Consider the following 18,414-nt stretch of genomic DNA (forward strand, 5'->3'; position numbering starts at 1 on the left):
ACAGAACAAATCACATAGATAAAGGAAGAGGAATACATACTAAAAAAATGTAAATGTTAAGAAGCAAGAAACAAAATGCGTGTTGGGGCTTTGTGCTGCATTCCCAGGTTGTATACCTTATCCTGCCTTTATATATCATTTTGCTGCTTTTTTCTATTTACATATACTTAGAAGGATTTTTCTTATCATTGCCAACTATTTAACGACACTTGTTGGATTAATTTTTGCACTATGCTTTATACTTGTTATTTGGTCTAACAAGACATACAGTATGTACCTTATTTGCACTATTTTGCACTTTAACCGCTTAACGACCGCTGATACGCCTTTAAACGGTGGCAGTTAAGGGTACTTAATCCTCAGCGCCGCTTTTTAATGGCGCTCAGAAATAAGTGTATAGCTCCCCCCAGCATCAGAAAATCTCTGGGGTCTCAGCTACCAGGGGGAGACCCTGGAGAACATGATTGGGGTCGGTTTTATACCGTTCCCTGTCACGTGATCGCTGTTATTCAGTGAATATCGGCAATCACAAAAAAACAGTCCGGTTTTCCATTTATTTCTCTATCCTCAGATATGATATAGCATATAAGAGGAGAGAGAAATGGGGTCCCCTGAGCACCCCCGGTACCTCCGCCACACCCAGATCTTCCTGCTCCGTCCCCATCACTCCAAATCATCTTCGTGGAAGAAAATGGCAGGCGCATGCACAGTGCACCTGCTGAGAACTGCCGGCCAGTACCCATCAACAATAGGAGATTTTTCCTATTGGTTCAGTTTGATCACTGTGATAGACCTTATCATAGTGATAAAAATAAAAAAAGTAAATCAAACCCCCTTTTGTCACCCCCTTAGTAATAAAATAAAGCAATTGTAATTTTTTCCATTCTTTACTGTAAGTGTTAAGGTTGGGGTTAGTCCTGTGGTTAGACCTGGGATTAGGGTTGTGTTGGGGTTAGTGTTGTGTTATGGTTAGGGGTGTGTTGGGGTTATGGTTGTGGTTAGGGGTGTGTTAGGGTTGGGTTTAGGGCTGTGTTAGGGTTGGAGTTAGAATTGGGGGGGTTTCCACTATTTAGGCACGTCAGGGGGTCTCCAAATGAGACATGGTGTCCGCCATTGATTCCAGCCAGTTTTGCATTCAAAAAGTCACACGGTGCTCCCTCCCGAGCCCTGCCATGCGCCCAAACAGGGGATTTCCCCCACATAAGGGGTATTCGTGTACTCAGGAGAAATTATACAAGTTTTGAGGTCCATTTTCTCCTGATACCCTTGTGAAAATAAAAAGGCTTGGGTGTAAAGTAAATTTTTTGTGAAAAAGTTACTTTTTCCCTTTCACATTGCTTTTGTTCTCGTGAAGCACCTGAAGGTTTAATAAACTTCTTGAATGTGGTTTTGAGCACCTTGAGGGGTGCAACTTTTAGAATGTTGTCAATTTTGGGTATTTTCACAGTTGTCCCCCGCACTGTATGAAGTCCATGCCAACAGCATCCACCGTACCAGCATGCTGGACATAAAGTAGACATAATGTAGATACTTCAGTTAAAAGGAACCTGTCAGCAGGATTGTGCACAGTAACCTACACATAGGTTAGGTGAGCACTGTTATACTAATTACAATGATACCTGGTGATCAAATCCGTCTTGTGGTTGTTGTTTAATCTTTATTTTCAGTTTTGACTTAATGATATGCTCGTGCTTCAGGGCGGCCTGTGGGGGTCTTCATGTGGTGCTCTGATTTGCTATTCATAATGCAGACTGCTGACAGGTGACTGATCCCTCACTGACCGGCCTCCTAGTTACCATAATGAATATTATATATACATAGGGAAAAGAAAACCTTTTGCAGTCAGGCTCTGGCCTTGTCACCGGCACTGCAGCATAATCGCTTGTGTACTGTGTTTATAGTTAATGTGGTTGAGGTTATCCTGATATTAAAAAAAAAATCCATTTGAAAATGGCACCCACTGCGCCTGCACAGTAGCAGCTATCGGTGTATATAGAGATGATCCAATAGCTACTACTGTGCAGGCTGCGCCATCTTGCTAGAGAAGAAAAAAAACATTTCCTCCTCCAAGATGGCGCTGACTTGACATAGGTTACTGTGCACAATCCTACAGACAAGTTCCCTTTAAGGCATCTATGAGACATGCATAATTGGCTGAAGCTAGACAGCCAATAGGAAGTCACAATTCAATATACATTGTTTAGATTGTCCTAAAGTTCAGCTTAAATGAATCTGTTAGCACAGAATGCTGTTCAACCCAACTACAGGCACTTGGTGTATCCTTGACATGGCTAAACATGTAAGTGCATCTTTCTCCTTGGTTATTTTTCCGATATCTCCACCCTACCCTCTTGTTTGGAAGGGGCACTTAAATGTTGGGCACATTGTAGTACACCGAGTGCCTTTGGTTGGCTTGAACAGTCATTCTCTGCTGACCGAGCCCCTATAAAGACTAGGTTGCATTTACCAACAAATAGTGACAGCAACAATGCCCTGTTCTGGCTCTACCTCCAACTCCCTCAGGCCCACATTATGCCTTACTGCAATAGCTACCTTTGCCCCGTCCTTCAGACTGACTTCTCCATGTGCCGTCACTTTCATACAGACTTCTCCCTGTTTCCCGACTTTCATACAGATTTCTCCCTGTTCCCCGACTTTCATACAGACTTCTCCCTGTTCCCCGACTTTCATACAGACTTCTCCCTGTTCCCCAACTTTCATTCAGACTTCTCCCTGTTCTCCGACTTTCATACAGACTTCTTCTTGTTCCCCGACTTTCATACAGATTTCTCACTGTTCCCCAACTTTCATTCAGACTTCTCCCTGTTCTCCGACTTTCATACAGCCTTCTCCCTGTTACCCGACTTTCATACAGACTTCTCCCTGTTCCCCAACTTTCATTCAGACTTCTCCCTGTTCTCCGACTTTCATACAGACTTCTTCTTGTTCCCCGACTTTCATACAGATTTCTCACTGTTCCCCAACTTTCATTCAGACTTCTCCCTGTTCTCCGACTTTCATACAGACTTCTCCCTGTTACCCGACTTTCATACAGACTTCTCTCTGTTCCCTGACTTTCATACAAACTTCTCACAGACTTTTCTCTCTGCTCCGCCTTTCACACAGACTTTTCTCTGTGCCCCGCCTTTCACACATACTTTTCCCTGTGCCCCGCCTTTCACACAGACTTTTCCCTGTGCCCCGCCTTTCACACAGACTTTTCTCTGCTCCCCGCCTTTCACACAGACTTTTTCCTGTGCCTTTCACACAGACACCTCCCTTCACACAGCACACATTATGGTATCATCTCACTCCCATATTGGTGCCTCTAATGCCGAGTAATCTTTAGCCCTCAAAGATAAAGTACAAGCTGCTTTCAACTTGACCTGTCAAAAAATTAGGCTCTCCACCAAAATGAGTAGAGGATGGCAGATGTGGAGGTGTTTCCCAAGAAGAATGTTCTTGATAAGAGAGTCGAACCAGTGTTTGCAGGAGTTTGAGACAGTGCGTCCATAAGATTTGAGCGGTCATGCGCAGCCTGGACAACATTTATTGGTTCATAGCAAGTTGGCTAACCAGTCCAGATAAGTCCTCTGTATCCAGCAGGAATGGTCTTGACGATTCTGCTCCTTTGGAATCAGAGCTTGGTTCTCAGAATCACTAGGAACCCCAGTGATCAATAAGTTATTCCCTATCTACAGGCAAAAACCCCTTTGTCTTAAAGTTTCCCTGTACAATATTTTTCCTCATCCTGCATTTTACTATCTGGCGGAAACTGCTCCTCAGACGTCTTGCTCTGCCCCTGCATAACATCTGCATCCCGGTAATACTGATAATACTCTACATACAAAGGTTGACTGTCATAAATGTTTCACTCAGTCATTATCAATGTGATTGGATCTTGTTTAGATTTTACTTCAATAATCTACATCCACATTTAATGAAATATGCACACAGTAATAAAATGAGACTTAAATCTACAAGGATAGAATCATGTCCAATCTCACGCAGTCCGGCTCATTATATAGGACTTTGTATTTTGTTCAGGTCTGCAGAGAATTATAAAGCATTTAGGGAAAAATATACAGCCTAAAAGTCCAGCATTAGAGGTCAGGATGGCAAATATCTCCACGGCCACCATGTATTTGCCTCTAGTGCTGAGATAAGCCGGGATCATGGCTATCCAGACACTGCAGAACACCAGCATGCTGAAGGTGATGTACTTGGCCTCATTAAAACTGTCCGGTAATGTCCGGGCTAAGAAAGCTGTAATAAAGCTAACAGCAGCCAGAATCCCCATATAACCCAGGACAGAGTAGAACCAGAGATCAGAGCCTTCATTACACTGAACTATGATCTTCTCAGTATAAGAGTGTGTGTCCAGCTCCTGGAAGGGGGGACAGAGGGTCACCCAACTCATACAGAGGACCCCCTGGATGGAGGAGCAGATCAGGAGCACACAATTCGGAAGTTTTACTCCAGTCCATCTTCTCCACACACTTCCAGGCTTGGTGGCTTTGAATGCAATGTAAACCATTATGGTCTTTGCCAACAACGAAGAGATGGATATTGAGAGTAGTAGTCCAATACAGATCTGACGTAACATGCAGGTACCATCAACAGGACGACCAAGGAACAAGAAGACACAGAGGAAGCTGAGCATGATGGAGACCAGGAGAATAAAGCTCAGGTTCTTGTTGTTTGCTCTCACGATTGGAGTGTCTTGATATCTAACAAAAATCCCCAATATTATTGCAGTCACTGTAAGAAGTAAAATGGATCCCGATAGAGCAGTCAGTGATATCCCATGATCAGAGTAAGAGAGAAATTCTACCAGTTTGGGGACACACTGGGTCTTGTTCTCATTAGACCACTCATGGTCAGGACATCTCCTGCAGTTTTCATTGTCTATAGGAAAGAAAACAAGAAATATCACAAAATATGACTGAATTTGTGACCAAGGCTCAGGTGTAGATAGAAGTAGTACCTACCAGAGGTGTTTGATATTTCTCCTTCAGAACAAGGAATACAGCCATAGCAGCAAAAATAGATTGAATTTCCTGGGACTTTTCTATTTCCTGGTAGACAACTTTTTGTACATTGGGACTTTGGTTTCTAAATTCAAGAGACACAGTTTTTCCTTATTATAAAATGAATCATATATAAAGCCTATGCATTGCCGGGATGATATATTACCTCATTGTTACTGGTTTTCCACTGAATTAAATGGTCGTTGGTGGAGAAGGTTGGCAGATTGAGGTTATCTAAAATTATAGGTGAAATGTGTCCAACAATGCTCGAGTGCAAAGTTTGATTGACTATAATGTGGTTATGGATCTGGTAATCGTCTAAGAGTTCTCCATGCTCTGTGAAAACCCTTCCACCAAAAAGATTCAAATGCTTCAAGGTATGCAATATCTATGGATTAAAATAAAAAAAAATATAGCCACACATTAGAAATATAACCAGCAGCAATCATGGAAAGCATGACCTATATACACATATATAGATATGTTCTTCCTCTTCGTTCCTCATCTCCCAAGATGAATGGTGCAAGATGAGCAGCTTTGAACAAGACATAATTTTTTGATACTGTAAGGCTATGTGCCCACGTTGCAGAAATGCTGCGGAAATGTCCACAGCATTTCTGCAACTCCCTGCCGTGGGTAAAATGCATGTGGAATTTGCATGCGGTTTCCTGCAAAACACAAGCGTTTTTAGCTTGCAGAATGCTTGCGCTTTCTAAGTGATTTGAGGCATCGCTTGGAAAGGTGATTGACAGTTTGGTCACACACAAGCATAGTGCTTGACAAGTGTGACCACCTTTTTACTATTGATGCTGCCTATGCGGCATCAATAGTAAAAGACAGAATGTATAAAATAAAAAAAATATTAAAAATATGGTTATTCTCACCTTCCGACGGCCCCCGATGTCCTCAGCGACACTGCCGGCAAGCTCCGTTCCCAGGGATGCATTGCGAGAATCACCCCAGATGACGTCATGCACGCAAGAGCGCAACGTCATCTCAGGTGATTCGCGCAATGCATCCCTGGGACCGGAAGATACTGACAGCGTGGCTGAGGGTGGGAAGGACTCCAGGGGCCGCCAGATGGTAAGTATATCCCTATTTTTTATTTTAATTCTATTTTTTACAGGAATATGGTACCCAGGGCATGGAGGAGAGTCTCCTCTCCTCCAGAACCTGGGTATCATCCGCACATGAAGCGCTCACTTTACGCATGGTGGGCAAAGTGAGCGTTTCAATGCAATCCTATGGCAGCGGAATCACCACGATTCCACAGGAATAATGAACATTCTGCGGATTTTACCGCTATGCGATTCCGCAGCTGTAAAATCCGCAGCATGGGCACAGCAACTGCGGAATCCCATAGGATTGCATGGGATGCGTTTTAATAGCGTTTTTAAGCGTTTCCGCTGTGGGAAAAAAAGCAAAAACGCTCAAAAAATGCAATGTGTGCACAGCCTTAGGTGCACAGGGCGGTAGTCATAGGCGAGGGGCTGCTGTGTTCCCACACCCTGGCACCCTATAAATAAATGGTGCCTTGATTCCCCTGTACTATGAGTGTGGTGCCTAACATCCACATTTTGGTTGCAGGCCTCTGCTATCTCCGGTTATTCAAGTTCTTTATAATAAAGAAATTTACTCAACCCCTTTCCTACATTAGATGTACTATTCCGTCCATGTGACCTGGGACCTAAGTCCCAAGGATGTAATAGTACGTCATAGCGATCAGCGACGCCCCCAGGGGGGAGCGCCGCTGATCGCAGCCGGGTGTCAGCTGATTATCACAGCTGACACCCGGCACTATGTGTCAGGAGTGGTCACGGACCGCCCCCGGCACATTAACCTTTAGCACACTGCGATCAAACATGATCACAGTGTACCGGGGCATAGGAAAGAAGCGCGCAGGGAGGGGACTCCCTCCGTGCTTCCCTGCGACTCCCGGAGCAGTGCGATGTGCTGGGAAAAATAATACAATTAAAAAAAATGTATTTATTTCCATTTTCCCATTAGGCATAGGGTTAGGGCTAGGGTAAGGCTGTGTGCACACAATGTGGATTCTGCTGCAGATTTGTCCGCGCAGATTTGGCTAACTCCGCAGGTAAATCCGCAGGTCAAATGATCTGCGTTTTACCTGCGGATTTAGTGCGGATTGGCCTACGGTTTTCCCCTGAGTTTTGACACCTGGTAATTGAGTATGTGTCAAATCGCTGCGGATTCCGCACAAAGAAGTGACATGCTGCGGATCTAAAACCGCAGCAAATCCGCGTGGAAAAATCTGCAGCATGTGCACTGCATTTTTTATTTGCCATTGAATGTAAAGATACTGTACAACGCAGAAGAAACTGCTGCGGATCCGCAGGGCCAAATCTGCTGCGGATCCGCAGCAGAATCCGCAACGTGTGCACACATCCTTAGGGTTAGGGCTAGGGTTAGGGGTGTGTTGGGGTTAGGATTGGAGTTAGAATTGGGGGATTTCCACTACTTCGGCACATCAGGGGCTCTCCAAACGCAACATGTCGTCTGATCTCAATTCCTGCCAATTCTGCGTTCAGAAAGTCAAACGGTGCTCCTTCGTTTCCAAGCTCTGCCACAAACAGTGGTTTACCCCCACATATGGGGTATCAGCCTACTCAGGTCAAATTGCACAACAACTTTTGGGGTCCAATTTCTCCTGTTACCCTTGGGAAAATAAAAAATTGGGGGCAAAAATATCATTTTTGTTGAAATAAATATGATTTTTTATTTTTATGGCTCTACGTTATTAACTTCTGTGAAGCAGAAAATACAAAAAATTGGAACTGAAGTAATTTTTTGGGGAAAAAAAAGTTAAATGTTCATTTTTTTAAACATTCAAAAAATTACTGTGAAGCACCTGAAGGGTTCATAAACTTCTTGAATGTGGTTTTGAGCACCTTGAGGGGTGCAGTTTTTAGAATGGTGTCACTTTTGGGTATTTTTTATCATATAGACCCCACAAGGTGACTTCAAATGTGATGTGGTCCCTAAAAATAAAATGATGTTGTGAAAATGAGAAATCGCTCGTCAACTTTTAACCCTTATAACTTCCTAACAAAAAAAAAATTTTGGTTCCCAAATTGTGTTGATGTAAAGTAAACATGTGGGAAATTTTACTTATTAAGTTTTTTTGTGTGCCGTATCTCTGTGATTTAAGGGCATAAAAATTCAAAGTTGGAAAATTGCCACCAAATTTCCATTATTTTCACAAATAAACGCAAGTTATATGAAGGAAATTTTACCACTAACATGAAGGACAATATGTCACGAGAAAACAATGTCAGATTCACCAGGATCCATGGAAGCGTTCCAGAGTTATTACCTCATAAAGGGACAGTGGTCAGAATTGTAAAAATTGGCCCGGGAAATAACGTGCAAACCACCCTTGGGGGTAAGGGGGTTAATTGTCCGTTTTCTTCATATTGAAACTCGCAGTATTGGGCACAAACGTTTCCGTTTTCAAAGTCCATAGCACAGCACGTTCTGATGTCCGCTGTTCGCTCACCCTGAGCTATCCCTTTCCTCTCTGGCATCTCTGATTCCTGGGATACTCCATCCGGCTCTGCAGCTTCCATGAGTCCCGTCCCAACTCCCTTATCCGATTCCCCGTCAGACTTCCTCTCCTAGGAAGATACTGAGTGTGCTTCTCAGTGTCTCAGTTGGACTGTAGGCCCCGGACGTCCCAGTAGTGCATTCAAGTACTGTTGTGACCAGGGCTGGTTTTGCGCAAAGTGGGGCCCCGGGCAAAAGGTTTAAAGTGGGATCTCAGATGCTAACATATTGCACCAACACACACAAACATTTAGGTTGCAGTTACATGCGCTAAGTTCTGGCCGTTAAACGGACGCAATTGACATTATTCAAGTTGTTCGGCGCTTCTTTCCCAACCTAGTTACACAGGTTGGTGAAGAATGATGGGCACAGAACGATCACTAGTAGATCAACCTGTCCCTGTACAGTTTCATGTTATCAGCAGCACTTTTGCAGTTTACATTGGGTGATGTGCTGCCGAGAACAAGTTTACATCTGATGTGCTGCCGAGAATAAGAATTTCTGTTCTGCCATAAACGATCCATTTCACACAATGAATGAGCAGCATTTTACTTGTTCATTGGGCGATTGCCGACATGTTCACACCTATAAACTTTCATCTGCGCTGCCGGGATTTATAAATGTGGATACTACATACACACCAGTTTGGACAAAGATATTGATCAGGCTTTGGTAGACCTTCGTGCTAATTGTTCGGCTGAACAATTGAAGGCATATGAGGAGACTCTTGAGAAATCTGTTAATGCAGTTGTGAAGAAAATTAATGAGACACAGGTCTCTAAATTTAATAGGGACTTAAAAGACTATCAAACTAAATCCGTATATCAATGGAAAAATTATACTACAAATCCTCCGTCTATGCACCACAGTGTGTCCAACACCTCTGTGTCATCACTCAGTGCACAGTCTGATGTCTCCGCTTCTTCGATAGTTACTCGGTCATTTGTTAACTATGGGAGGATGAGGAATGCTAATTTCCACCCCTATAAAAGAAAGAAAAACCGTTCACCTGGAGGCTACAATAGAGACAATAAGGTAATTAACCTTAGTAACCATATTCTTATACAAGCTGACTGTGCACTTTTGTATAAAGTCCTGTCTTTTTCACCAGTGGCGGGTTTCGATAGGTTCACGGCCATTAAAGATCGCACATTTTTGCCAGATCTCTGCTCTTCAAGCGTTTCTTCTTTGATGATAATTTGAATAGAGTATTCCCCACAGAGAAAGAACGATCAGCCCTCAGGATATTAGAGGATCTGTCTGACGAGCACCTGACACCTGAGGGAGGTAAGATACCTCCATCTATAAGGATATGGAGCGCCCCGCGGGGCCTGGGGGTACTCGGTACCGGGCCCGTCGACTTCTATGGGGGACGGTGTCACGCCGGCGGCGACCCGATCCGTGGCCCAGAGGCATCCAGTAATTAAAATAGGGGAAAGTTGTGTGGTATTTATGTGGTAAAAAAATGAAAATAAAGTTATTAGATGGTGAAATACGTGACGCCACCTGTGGTATTCTAGTCATAGGTGACCAACGCTGCTGTGTTGCTTCTCTGGGATGGATGTTGGGCGCAGCTTTGATGTTGTAGCCCTCCACAGGTAGGGCTGTAGTCCCAGGGCAAAGATGTTAAATAAATAGTAAAAATGGATGTGAACGTTGGGGTGCAGATAAATGAGAGAACGACACAGAGAGGTGCAGTATCTTTACCTTTTACTGGTAATAGGTTGCAGTCCGGAGTACCACATACGGGTGATGGAATGAGTCCGGCTCGCCTGGAGGCATTCAGGGGATCCACCTTGCCAGGTGGGGATTTAGGAACTTCCTTTCTGCGCTATGTGTGTGGGTCTCCGCTGTATATAACTATGCTGCGACCCTCTATTCGTGATGGTTTCACTAACCTGTACAGCTGTCAGCGTGAGCCTATTCCACGGGTACCGTCCTTTTCACCATCGGCCCTGGGCTCCTTATCCGCTGCTGTGCCCTCAGGTGATTAATGTGCACAGGAATTTACAATCCCCTGTACTTTCAGATTCGGCTATCAAGGCGTACAGTTCCTGTCAGCCTAGGACTCTGATGTCCCTTTTCTCTTTATTAGCGCTTCACTCAGGGGTCTGCTATATGCAGTATTTTAGCTTCCCTAGAGTCTCTTAGTCTCTGCTCTTGTCCTTTCCCTCTTCACAGATCAGCTCCCTGTCTTCATCTGACAGGATCTTCCAGAAAGATCTCTTTATATGTAAATAAAGTCTGTGGAGCCTCATTTAAGAGTCTCAAACACGGGACTAGCCAGATCTTCCTCCAGGGAAGGACCCAGCCAAGGGGTGGCTCCTTTCGGAAACCACCATTACCACCATATTAAGTGGCCCTTTAAGTTAATATCCAGCTCTTTACGAGTTTACAGATATGACAAGGGAAATACCAAGGCCAGGTATCCATCCACAGACAGCTGTTTCGGGGTGTTGCCCCTCATCAGTGTGGAGTAGGATTCTAGCTAGCTGGGAGCAATGCCTAGTAGACCAACATCACAAAACAATCACTGACCTCAGGGAGACCAGTCAAAGAAAACACTGCGGCAGCCGGCAAAGGCGCTCAATCAGTGAAATCCTAGGTGCAATGCTCCCTGGGAAATACGAATATGCAAATAAAATACGTGGAGCCTCATTTAAGAGTCTCAAACACGGGACTAGCCAGATCTTCCTCCAGGGAAGGACCCAGCCAAGGGGTGGCTCCTTTCGGAAACCACCATTACCACCATATTAAGTGGCCCTTTAAGTCAATATCCAGCTCTTTACAAGTTTACAGATATGACAAGGGAAATACCAAGGCCAAGTATCCATCCACAGACATCTGTTTCAGGGTGTTGCCCCTCATCAGTGTGGAGTAGGATTCTGGCTAGGTGGGAGCAATGCCTAGTAGACCAACATCACGAAACAATCACTGACCTCAGGGAGACCAGTCAAAGAAAACACTGCGGCAGCCGGCAAAGCGCTCAATCAGTGAAATCCTAGGTGCAGTGCTCCCTCTCCCTGGGAAATACGAATATGCAAATAAAGTCCGTGGAGCCTCATTTTAGAGTCTCAAACACGGGACTAGCCAGATCTTCCTCCAGGGAAGGAACCAGCCAAGGAGTGGCTCCTTTCGGAAACCACCATTACCACCATATTAAGTGGCCCTTTAAGGCAATATCCAGCTCTTTACAAGTTTACAGATATGGCAAGGGAAATACCAAGATCTCTTTACCTCACGTCCTCACGTTGTAATTGTCATTTCTCCTCATAGCTCACAGCTGTTTCGTTTCCATGACAACCCCCTCAGCTTATTTCTAGCTGACTCACCAACCCCCTCTGCTGGCCAGAATTTATAAGGCATCTCCCTTTTCTGACCTGCAGCAGGAAATTGTGATTAAATCTATGCTGCCTGGCATGGGGGTCCCTTTCTGCCTCCAAGCATGACTTTACCCATTAGAGGGAGGTAATGTCACTGTGACAACCGGACTCTGGGGTATCACAGATACGCTCCAAGAAGTTCCCCCCTCTTTCGAGCTGTAGTGCCGTTGATCTTTTTGTTAAAGTGGTGAGTAATGAGTTTCTGAAGGTACCTCAGTACATTCAGAGAGACATCTTGACTGGGGAGGAGAGGAGGTGTTTGACCCATTTAAAGAGTCTCCCTGATGTTGTGATTAAACAGGCAGACAAGGGGGGAATATTGTTCTATGGCCCAAACAGCTTTATGAAAAAGAATCCATGTGTCAACTCTCCAACACTACGTGTTATAAGAGATTGACTTACAACCCCTTGTCTGCCTTTTGTGTGCAACTCAGGGAGATTCTGACAAGAGCAATGGAAGCTGGTATCATTTCAAAAGAGCTCCTGACTTTGATTGTAGTTGAACCAACTATTCCTACATTCTATCTCCTCCCCAAGTATTAAGTTAAGTATTCCCTCTTCAAGCTCAGTATTTGTTTATTGAAATTGTATTGTCTATTGAAATGTCCATGTTTCACACCAGCATGTGCTTTAAACTGTATAGAAATAAGGTTTCTTCAAATATTTTGTTATATAAGCCTGATGAAGGGACGTAAGCAGTCCCGAAAGCTTGCCTTGTAATATCATTAACTACTATTTGTTAGCCATTAAAAGGTATCATACCCACAAGATTCCTATTTTGTTTCTCTCACTGAGAGCACTTTATATATATCTCCTCCCCAAGACACATAAGAACATACAAACTCCACCAGGCAGACCTATAGTCTCGGAGCGGGTGAGCTATTTGGAGTGTGTAAGCAAGTGGCTGGATTCCTTGCTCCAACCACTTGTGGAGGTAATGCCCTCTTACCTTAAGGACACAAATCAGCTGTTGCGTAAGGCAGATGGCCTCACTTTGGATGGGGATACTGTTTTAGTCACCATGGACGTTGAGTCGTTATATACTAGTATTCGCCATGGTGATGGCCTGCGTGCCACGGAATTTTTTCTATCAATGTCCAATATATCCCCAGGTTTGAGGGCTCTCATCCTGGAAGTCTTGGAGTTTACCCTGTTGTGAGTTCATTTTCCCCTTCACCGTTGATGTCTGATGAACTCCCTCTGCTGGTGAAGAAAGGTAGTGAAATTGATTGGGTTGGGAAGAACCTGTCATCTGAACAGGTGGAGCCTGATTGGACACCCGGAATGACTGGGTGGATATAAGGCAGCCGACGCCCTACAGGGGTGCTGGTGATCCTTTCTGCTCTGAGCTCTTGCAAGCCAGTTCAGTACCTGTCTTCTGAAAGCTAAGTATTTGCTCTCTTATTTTTCCATGAGATATTGTCTGTTTACTTAGTGTTTGTGTTCTGCCTGCCCTTGTTGGTACAGGCTGAGCTCCATTTTTGTCTCTGGTCAAGTTGTTCTTTTGCTCAGTCTTCAGAATATACCTGAGTGCTGATATAGTGTTTTTGAAGTCTAGTGACTTCAGGGCCTTTTTTCTATCAGACGTGTTGGACATTATTTTGGCAGAATTTTTGCGGATTGCAGCCAGCATCTTTTCTGTCCTTTCCTATTTAGTTAGTTGGGCCCCATCGTTTGCTCAACCTGTCTTTCTGTCTGTGTTTGTGTTTTCATCTGCTTTTCACCGACAATACATGTTGGGGCCTATCTATTGCTTTGGGGTCTGCTCTGGGGCAGTTTAGATTTCCCCTTTCTTTCTTTAGGCTTATTTAGTTCTCCGGCTGTGAATGAGGGGTCTAGGGCACCGTAGGAACCCCCCACGGCTACTGTTAGTTGTGTGAATAGGATCAGGGGTCTGCAATCCGATAGCTACCAACCTCTCCTGTTTTGTGGACTTAGCTTGTATTTTTGTTTTTTCCTCCTTCGGTGACTCATTCATAACATTACCCTGACGCATAATTTTTTTCTTTTCAGGGGGTCCTTTTTTTTGCAGCTCCAGGGAACAGCCATGGGAGTGGCCTTCGCGCCCTCCTATGCTAACCTGTTCCTGGGGCTGTGGGAAAGGAACCTCCTGATTTCGGATCGTTTGTCATCCATGGAGCGCGTCCTCTTGTGGATGCGCTACATAGATGACATTCTTTTGATCTGGCAGGGTGACATTAAGTTGTTAGAGGAGTTCATTGTGGACTTGAATGATAATGACCGGAATATTTGCCTTACCGCCACTTTTGACAAAGACAGGGTTGAGTTTTTGGATGTCTCTCTCAGTAGGGGTAGCGAGGGAATGGTCCAAATAACTATATTTCGTAAACCAACGGCCACCAATATGCTTCTGCATGCATCCTCCTCACACCCAACACACATGGTACGGTCTGTACCAATTGGCCAGTTCCTGCGTCTCCGACGCATCTGCTCAACCGATGAAGAATTTGAGTTTCAGGCTATGGATTTGAGGAACCGTTTTTCAGAGAGGGGATATAGCAACCGTTCTATTAAATGGGCTTATCTTCGAGTCAAGCACAGTAAGAGGAATTCCCTCCTGTATAAATCTGGTGATGAACAATGCAAACCTGATATAGTGAGATTTATCACTAACTTTAATTCCCGGTCGGAGCAGATGCGTGGCATTTTGAATATATCTTGGGCCATACTGAAGACGGATCCAATTATTGCTAAGATCATCCCTGATAAACCCCAAATTACCTTTAGGAGGGTTAAAAACCTATGGGATCATATCGTACGTAGTCACTACGTCTGTGATCCCCCGAAGACTTTTTTGGATGATTTTGCCCGCAATAAGAGTGGAGGCAATAATGCCTGCGGCCGCTGTGTGGCTTGTGCTAATATGGTCAAAGATGACACATTCACAGATTCTTCTGGACATAAACAGTATAAGATCAGGAAATCTATTACTTGTATGTCCTGTAATTTCATCTACTATGCCACATGTCCCTGTTCCTTAATTTATGTAGGGCTGACCACCCGACAATTAAAAGTTAGGATCAGGGAACATGTTTTAGGCATACAAGCCGCAGCAAATGAAGATGATCTAAATTTGCTCAAAACATTACCAAGGCACTTTAAGACCTATCATAATTGTGAGAGCAGTGGCCTAAAGGTAAAAGGTATAGATATGATTGATGTGGGGATTCGGGGTGGGAGAGTGTCCCAACGTTTGGCCCAAAAAGAGACAAGGTGGATATGGACGTTGGACACGGTGTATCCCCATGGATTAAATGAGAACTTGTCATATGTTCCGTTTCTGTGATCGCCTGTGCGTTTTGGAGCAGTGCATTGATATGCACTAGGGTAGCAGTTTTATTTTATTTGATTTTAACTTGTTTCATTTTGTTTTAGATTGATGTTTTGCACTTTTCTGGACTTGATGTGGCCCGGAAGATCCTGGTTCATCTCCCGTGGTTGTCATGGAGGAAGAATTTTTTGTCTTCAGTTGATATGTTTTGTGATATGTATGTCCTGTTTTTATGTTTCGATATGTTGTACGTACTGTATATGCCCGTTGTCCTGCCTGGATATATGGATTCCTTGGATTTCAAGAATATATACTACTGTGTATACTGTTACTCAGATGTACTATTTGATACAAGGTTTCGACATTTATTGTCTATATATTGCCTATATATTGTGTATTGAGTGAGGTGCAGCGGTATTATTGTTATTATTCCTTCTTGTAAATCCCCTTCTGTTACATGTATTTTGGCAGACATGAGCATAAATAATGTTGTATGATTAATGTTTGATACCTTCCTCCATGATACATGGGTCATGGAACTGACTGGCGGCGGCCCTGCACGTGTGTGCCCCATGTCCCGGCATGTGTGATGGTCTCGGCATCTTTATGTGTGTGGGGGAGTGCCTAGTTCTCCACCGGGTCCCTCCCACCGCATGATGCTGTGCCCATCCTGCGTCCCGGTGTTGTCATGGCTGCACACACGTCACTTCCGGTCCGCGTCACGGGCACTTCCGGTCCGGTGATATTTAAACCCACGGGTTTAATACAATTCACGCCCCCTGACGAAGGAGTACATCTCCGAAACGCGCGTCGGGGTGATGCGCTGACCACCCGGCCATCCGAATTTTCGTCTCCTGACGTAATGTTTTTTATCCGGTACTGTTCACTTCTACGTGAGTGGGCGTTCTTATATGCTATTTCTTGGGGTGGGCATTTTGCCCTTTCACATGTGATGCCTTATTACTAAGCTTTATTTTTGAATCCATGTTGAGGTCTGCTAATTGGTGACATTTGCATTTGATTGTAAATCGGCATCTACATGTATCAACAGCATGTTGTTCTTTAAGTCCCCTACTTCACCGGAGAGTTTATCAGGATGTGTATATTTCTAGTAAATGATGGTATTTTGATCTTGAATATCAATACATTACAATATATTTTTTGCCAGGGTTAGGTCACGTGCCCTCTAGCACTGCTGCACCTTGCATGTCTTTTTGCACATGTTTCCCGTCTCTGTTTATGTTCCCTAAATACAATCATTGATTGTATGTTACACACACACATATGTACAGGTGATTCTCACAAAATTTGAATATCATCAATAAAACACTTGAAATACATCAATCTGTTTATAATGACTTTATAATTTGCGTTTCACTTTTTTTGTATTGAAGAACTGAATTAAATTGAACTTTTTGATGATATTTACATTTTGTGAGAAGCACCTGTATATACGCATAGCACCCAAATGTATACACAGAGTGCATACATAGAGACATATAAACCTATATCGAACTCTGGAGTATAATGCCCAACATTTAGACTCAAACAAGTAATATTAGTGAAAAAAATGTATACAATTTTTATTGAAACATGTACATAAGAAGATCAACTGTATTAAAAATACAACAATATGATCAGGTAGCAGAGATGACACAGAAAGGAGGACAGACAAGCGCGTCAGTAAAATATAACACCTTGGTCCACAAAGCGACCAAAAAACCCTTTAGCACAATGTTGAACTCATTAAAAGATTTTTATGTGACAGTTCCCTCAGTCTAAACCCTAATGATGGGATACAAGACAACATGCAATCATGTGGATACTGTGCAAAGCACAAAAATATGTGTGGCAAGGGTTAAAGTGCTTAGTGCAAAGGAATAAAGAAGGTGCTTTGGTAACCAGGGCTGTGGAGTTGGTAAGCCACAGTTGCGACTCCGACTCCTGGATTTTATCAGGCTCCGACTCCGGCTCCGACTCCGACTCCTTCATAAATGGCCAATTCATAACAACAAATTTACTGTTGTAAAATATTAAACATCGTGCTTATATAAGTAATCAGACCACTTAGAGCAAAAACTACATTTATTAGAATACAATTAGAATATAGCAAATAACTTTTATAAACTTTTCTAAACTGTAAGTAAATATGCAATAAACACTTTTATGCAGTTAATAAGAAGAAATCTATAAATTTGTCCTCAGAAAAAGTATTGCCTCTGTCAGATCCTCCTTCATGGATGCCCTCAAATCTGATCTAATTATTTTGAGAGCAGAGAACAACCTCTCTACACTAACTTGTGTTGGTGGCAAAGCAGTAACCACTCGGGCAACATCTCTGACAATGTCAGGATACAGAGGAATCGCTTGTTGCACTGTTATTTTTGATGAACGGTCAAATTTCTCAATTTCTTTTAGTGCACATGAAAAATTCTGCTGAAATGTACTGGCTGTGTTCCTTGATGGGGATGACTCTTCTTCTATGCGGGAACGCTTTGCACGGTCCTTGTGATCCAAATATTTTTCGAAATTAAATTCTTCATCAGTTGATGATGAGGGTGAAGATGTGGCAGGACGACCAAATTCTTCTTGTTCCTCCTGACTGTTCTGCAACCCTTTCATCCTTACTGCTATTTCAAACAGAGCTTCTTTTCCTTTACTTAGCTGTTGATCATCTAGAAGAATCCGATGCATTGGGTCTACATAAACAGCTGCCAAAAGAATGTTATTTTGTAATAGTAGCTCCTCTCTCCGTTTCATTGATGTAGCAATGCCACTTGCAATTAACCCTCCTCTTTGGGACAGGCGAAACATCAGGTTCTTCCACTCCTTTAAGAAAATACCTGGAGTTAAGTCCTCTGCTTGTAATTTTTTAGTCATTGTAAATGGGTGCTCTAGCAAATTTTCCAGCTCAGTCACCTGATTCCACTGACTTTCATTTAGCGTCAGTTGAGGGTTAACCATGTCTACAAGAAAGGTTTTCAGTTCAACCAAGCGCTGCATCATTAAGTAAGTACTGCCCCATCGTGTGGCTTGATCAATAATTGCCCCTTTTCCAGCACGTCTCTTCAAAATTGAGTCAACTTTAGGGGTTCTGGCAACAGTAGCCAATTTTCTCACCTTGCCAATCAGTGCAGCAGCATGT

General features: G+C 43.5%; 1 protein-coding gene across 1 annotated transcript; it reads right to left on the reverse strand.

Moving 5' to 3' along the window:
- Positions 1-4,003: 4,003 nt before the first annotated feature.
- LOC141074081 (vomeronasal type-2 receptor 26-like) lies at positions 4,004-6,025 on the reverse strand. The gene is made up of 4 exons (XM_073561597.1): positions 5,915-6,025; positions 5,197-5,418; positions 4,992-5,115; positions 4,004-4,908 (listed from the first exon to the last, which is right to left on the reverse strand). The coding sequence occupies exons 1-4, from the start codon at positions 6,023-6,025 to the stop codon at positions 4,004-4,006; spliced, it is 1,362 nt and encodes a 453-aa protein (XP_073417698.1).
- Between the last annotated feature and the right edge of the window lie 12,389 nt (positions 6,026-18,414).

Source organism: Dendrobates tinctorius, unplaced genomic scaffold, assembly GCF_039654945.1.
Source record: "Dendrobates tinctorius isolate UK_male_01 unplaced genomic scaffold, ASM3965494v1 ptg000323l, whole genome shotgun sequence".
In the NCBI taxonomy this organism is placed as follows: Eukaryota; Metazoa; Chordata; class Amphibia; order Anura; family Dendrobatidae; genus Dendrobates; species Dendrobates tinctorius.

Bases quoted from the DNA above. Each gene is read 5' to 3' on its own strand.
- LOC141074081 (XM_073561597.1), bottom strand. From the start codon at position 6,025: ATGACGTTGCGCTCTTGCGTGCATGACGTCATCTGGGGTGATTCTCGC. The intron at 5,419-5,914 runs GTGAGAATAACC...TTTAATCCATAG, and splicing joins ACATCGGGGGCCGTCGGAAG to ATATTGCATACCTTGAAGCA. The intron at 4,909-4,991 runs GTAGGTACTACT...TCTTTCCTATAG, and splicing joins AGAAATATCAAACACCTCTG to ACAATGAAAACTGCAGGAGA.